The sequence below is a fragment of the Lampetra fluviatilis genome, chromosome 9 (assembly GCF_964198595.1).
Source record: "Lampetra fluviatilis chromosome 9, kcLamFluv1.1, whole genome shotgun sequence".
Classification (NCBI taxonomy): Eukaryota; Metazoa; Chordata; class Hyperoartia; order Petromyzontiformes; family Petromyzontidae; genus Lampetra; species Lampetra fluviatilis.
The window spans coordinates 5,189,567-5,195,225 of record NC_136283.1 but is presented as its reverse complement, the minus strand read 5'-3'; the positions used below and the strand labels follow the sequence as shown (position 1 = coordinate 5,195,225).

The following is a 5,659-nucleotide window of genomic DNA, read 5'->3' as shown; positions in this document are numbered from 1 at the left end:
CCACAGCTGGGTGAAGGCTTCCCCAAACCATCGCCAAATCTCACGATCCAGCGCTCCATCTAGCACCCGCGTGCACGCGAGCTTGAACGATTTTGATTTAAAGCTTTCGTGACTGCAGGGATTCATCTTCTTGGTTCTTTCGGTAAAGTCACGTAGAAGGGAAATAATAAAATAATAAAAATAAAACATAATAAAAATACAATTCTCACGACGTTTTGGCCACAATGCAAGCAGCCGTCCTCAGCTGAAGAACAGGGCTGTCGGAAAGACAGCGTCTGAATGAACACCACCAAGCTTGGCAGCGTATATTTAAGCTGGGTTAGAGGAGGAGGGCGCCTTGGGGGGGGGGTATCAAAGTCATATTATGTAGGATTAGCAGTAATAAAGGGAGGAAGTAATAAAGGGAGGAAGTAGGACTTTACCGAAAGAACCAAGAAGAGCTTGAACGATTGTATCAGCGATTTAATACAAAAATAAACATACTAACTGCCACATTTATTCACTTGTGTTGTTTTTTTTAATCGTTACAGTATCAGCCTTTTGTGGTGCTTTCTCAATAAGTAAGTAACACCATCATTTGATCATTTGCTCCGGGGCTTAAATTAATCATCGCAGAGCAAAGAGGTCACTTCACTCATTTTTGACAACAACCGAAAAAAAACAGGGTTTGCCACGAGTCCGGTCGAATGTCTCTTTCTGCCCCCACTTTGCAGCCCTCCGTCGTGCGTCACCTGTCCAGAGGCAAAGGGGCCTGCTGATCTCGGAGGCTGCAATGGACAGCAAAGATGGGAGAAAGGCCATCAATCTTCCAAATATATTCAGAGGGTGAGAGCTGTTCTTTCTGTTACGGAGTTCTGCTGTCCATGGTCCAGACACACGTGTGTGAGAGTCACCTGTCCACTTGGAAATCACAGCATGTCCTCTAAATTGTCTTATGGTTGTTATTGTTTGACTTGCATCCCACTGGGATTTTTGCACACAGCATTGATAAACGGTGTTTTTCTGGAAGGCTTTGCTGTTTTATCCTGGATTTTTCTGTTTGCGCGTAGTCACTTTAAGATGTTTCTTGTTCATGTTTTTGTTTGTTGCGGTTGCGCCCGATTCAAGAGCCGAATGGCTCACAGGGCTATACCACATAAATGAAACTGAACTGAACTGAAAACACCAGGCTGATACAAGGGTTGAGAACCTCGATAATATCCACTTTCTTACCAAAAATACCCCAGTATTTACATTTATGCCATTCACATTTTGTATTTATTTCTCCAGCATATTGCTTTTGTTATTATAAAAAATGCTATGAAGCATCTACAAAAACTAACCAAAAGCACTGAAACAACAGAACACAACAAGTATTCGAACTCGCAAGTCAATGCCACGATAGTTACTGCACAGTACACGTCCAGTACCATCAGAATCAGAATATTTATTGATACTGGAGGAATCCGATGAGCTCTGAAGCTCTTTTTCACAGATGTCCAGTAGATTTTCACAGATGGGACTGCCTGGCGCAAGCACGTGGCAAGTTCCGTGCTTACACAGCTCGAGGACAGCACTTACACAAGTGCTCACGTCTCACGCTTTTAGGCGTTCTTAGATAATTATTACCGAGGGTCGCAACACCTGGGCAGTGTCAAAGACCATCCCCTACCCATGACTCATCATCCTTAAAACTGGCCAACGAAGACAAGCACAGACAAACACGAGACTATCGGGAAGCGTACGTAATCACAATCCAATGTGGATTTATGCAGCATCTAAATGTGTCCACATCTCAGCATTCTGGACAGAAACGGTGGGAATATTATTGCATCTTGTAAAGCGAAGCAGTCACAGCGGTCGAGGAATGAAGGAAGCTTTTGAGCCTGGACTTGAACAGAGGCGGGGGGGGGCGGTCGACAGCACGCATGCCTTGGAGAAGGGAGTTCCCGACTGTGGGGGCAGCGGAGGAGAATGAGCGACCTCCCACTGAGTGAAGGTCGGCTCTGGGTTTTGACAAAAAGCCGTGCCTTCTGTTTGATAATTTAAGGGACTGAAAGCCCGTGGCAAAATAGCCGTGTTTACATTTGATCTGCCATGTACGTGAAAATATTTTTTTGGTGTAGACTGGCAGGCATATAGGAAGGGAGTGCCATTGGTTGAGAAAACGAGAGTTTAATAAGTGAGCAGGGCAGCCTAACCCGCGCAAACAATATCTCCGACCGTATCCACGATGCAGTGCGGTGAACAGAGCGTTTGAACGATGCGTGTGTGCTTTCCTTGGGCAGTCCCGGGACGTACGGCAAACTTGGCGATCAGAAATTGACAGATGACATGGATTGGACTTCCTCGGCGCAGTACAACATGCACTTCCAGGTCAAGAGCAAGTGCATTATCATCAACAACGAGAACTTCTATCCGCAAACAGGTGCGCTCAACACACCACACACGGTAAGATGGATATACTGGATGTAGAAGTTACTTTACAGGCTCCAGATTAACATCAACGATCACTCCATGATGCTTAGGAGACTATGTCCTTGTGTGGGTTGGCAATAATACGGTGGGTTTTATAATGGGTATGCTGCAGTTGTGTATTGTTAAGCGGCATTGGCCGCTGCTTCCATTCGATTTTCCGGGGCACAGCATTTGCAACGATTGTGCACGTTTATTAAATACCCCAGCCCCTGTCCACACGCCAGTATAAATGAGTGCACTACAAGTGAGTCAATCGGCAGGTTGCGTGTGGTCGGGTAAAGTGTGGGTACTCACCTCCTCCAAGACGTCCAGTTAGGGTGGAAGAGTAGACCAAAGTACACCCGAGACCAGCTCTTGACGAGCTCCCTCGAGCGAAGGCCCTTCGTCTACGAGTGGTGCGAGCGAGTAAATCGTAGGGTTGCATCTTTTTTTGTGGACCGCACGTAATTGTGTGGCTGTGGGAATGCTCTCCCTGTGTCTCCCTCTCAAGCCGACGAACGCTGTTCTTCTTCTTCCTCCTCCGGTAGGCATGAATCGCCGGAAGGGCACAGACCGGGATGCCATGCAGCTGCAAGTGTGCTTCGTGAGCCTGGGCTTCCAAGTGGAATCGTATAAAGATCTGACCTGCAAGCAAATGATCGACAACTTGAAAAAAGGTACTGTACGAGACACAATGCATGTAGTTTCGTGAAGGGCAGCAATTGTTTAAATCACCCCGAAAGAAAATTCATTAAAAAATACATGGGATCAGATTGTTTTTAATTAAATGCCCTGCATGTTTGGCCATGGTCGGGGGTGTAATTCAGAAGTCGAGCAGTGTGGGTGAGATGAAACCGTCAGTCTGGTGGAGAGACCGAGTCTTCGGTATGGGTGGAGGAATCAACGAGTGAAGTTCACCGCGAGAACTGGGTGCTCCAGCCGCAGATACGACCACAGTCCAGGATGTTAATCGTGCCCAGGTTTGCTCGTGCGAAGTTCCCCGAGCGCGCACGTGGCTGTTACGCGTTGTACCCACTGCCCGCACCCGCGCGCTTTCTCCGCGACGCAGCGTCGAGCGAGGACCACGGCACCCGCGCCTGCTTCGTGTGCGCCATCCTTAGCCACGGGGAGGAGGGCGTGCTGTACGGCACCGACGGCACGCTCCCCGTCTCCATCCTCGCCGAGATCTTCTCCGAGAAACATTGCCCCTCGCTGGCCGGGAAGCCCAAGCTCTTCTTCATACAGGTCAGGGGTCACTCTGTCTACCGGAGTTAGCCCGCTGCCCCAGCCTTCACTGCCGAGGGCACCAATAAACAAGGCGCGTGTCTTCGCAGGCCTGCCGGGGTAGCATGTTTGACGAGGGTGTGGACCACGTGGACGGATTGGGGCGCAGCGACGATACGGACAACCGAGGCCACTCCAAGCCGGTGGAGGACTCGCTGCTCCCCAGCTACGACGTCATCCAGCCCGATTTCCTCTACGCCTTCTCCACCGTACCAGGTGCCGCCGCCGCCGCTGCCACCGCCGGTGTCGTCACTCGCCGGCCCAAGTGCTTGTCTCTCTGGCGCATTTTTTTAAGGGGGGGGTTGTTACCGCGTGCTATTTGGCACGATGTCTGACGGTACATGTCAGTAACCGAACTGAGCAGCTTACGTTCTCCTTCGATTGGCCGCTCAATTCAGTTGCTGAAGGAGCTCCCAGCACGTGGAGCGAAACGTCGGACATTGTGCTTAAGAGTCAAACAATATGCGGCACAATCCGAAAACGCATCTGAAAGCTGCGTAGCGCAACCTGGGAAGGTCTACGCAGCAACAGAAACCCCCCGTTTGACCTTCCCACTCGGTGTGTCTGTGTGTGTTTGGGCAGTGGTGGGGAGTGGTGGCTCAGCGGTTAGCGCTACGCTGCGCTACGAATCCGGCGACACGGATTCGATTCCCGCTCACGGCCCACACCAGTGACAATGATCTGAACCGGTCCTGCGCCTCCCCTAGGTCGACTCAGCCTCAAATGAGTTCCTGGTGTCATGTGTAAACATCGCCACTGGGGAGACAAAGGCAAGCGGGCGTTGTGCTGGCCACCCACCCACTCATCTACCGTGCAAGCCTTCATAGGTGCTCGCTAACAGCACTTGCCCCAACATTCTGTTAAGGCTATATGGGGGGGGTCTTTGTCTTTGTATGTGAGCAGTGGTGGCACCGTGGCTTGCACACCGTGATATGAACCCAGCAACACAAATTCGATTCCTGGCCATGGTTAACATCAGTGTTCATGATATCTGGTCCAGTCCGATGCCTGCCCTAAGTCGACTTAGCCTTAAACTAATATCTAATGCCATGTGTAAAAATCACCACGCCCTCGTGCGCAGGGAAAACCAGGACGGGTGCCCACCTTAACCAGGGCCCATTCACCAACGAGCCCTAGGCCATGCCATGGGCGGCTGGGGCCCTTTACATGAGCCAGGACATCATGGCTGGTTCAGCACACACCCCGGCGACACCCCTCACTCACCGGAGCACGCCGTGTCTGTCTCCGGCTCGCACCTGCAGGGTACTACTCGTGGCGCAATGAGGAGAGGGGCTCCTGGTTCATCCAGTCGCTGTGCGAAGAGCTGCTGAGGAATAGCTCGCAGTTGGAGCTCGTGAAGATACTCGTGTGCGTGAACCGCCGCGTGGCCACGCAGTACGTGTCCTGCTCACGGGACATCACCTACAACGACAAGAAGCAGATTCCGTGCATCATGTCCATGCTCACGCGCGAGTTCTACTTCAAGTAGCGAGCGGGCGGAGCAGCGGAGGAGCGAACGCCGTACTTTCCGCAGAGCCTCCTGGAGTTTGGCGGAGTGACTCTTTTCATCACGAGGGAGCAGCCCTAACGGGGAAAATCGCCCCTCTTTTTTTGCATGGAAGGGAAATCAACTGAATTCATGCAACCGGATGGACTAAACCCAGGGTGGTGAATCTAGGGGCACGTGATTTAATTTCATGCGGCCCATAGCCACGAGGCCCAAGCACTTTGTTGTCCTTTCCTCGCACCTCCGATTTAGCACGGTTGGCTACGTACGGTGTGAAAAAAAGTTCCACATACATACGATGCGGTCTGCAAACGATGTTCAATCCGTCACTGCAAAGATGTGGGGCGGTCGAATCGGGTAAAAAAAGGGGAAATATTTTCGACCTGGAAACTTGCGTTTCTAATTTTTGTCGCGCTCAGTCACTTCTGTCAC

The 5,659-nt window shown here is 51.0% G+C and overlaps 1 protein-coding gene across 1 annotated transcript; it reads left to right on the top strand.

Moving 5' to 3' along the window:
* The first annotated feature begins 728 nt into the window (after nucleotides 1-728).
* Nucleotides 729-5,209, top strand: LOC144934055 (caspase-3-like). Its single transcript, XM_078859423.1, has 6 exons — nucleotides 729-825; nucleotides 2,268-2,407; nucleotides 2,985-3,113; nucleotides 3,506-3,681; nucleotides 3,771-3,936; nucleotides 4,983-5,209. The coding sequence occupies exons 1-6, from the start codon at nucleotides 773-775 to the stop codon at nucleotides 5,207-5,209; spliced, it is 891 nt and encodes a 296-aa protein (XP_078715549.1). The 5' UTR covers nucleotides 729-772.
* The last annotated feature ends 450 nt before the right edge of the window (nucleotides 5,210-5,659 follow it).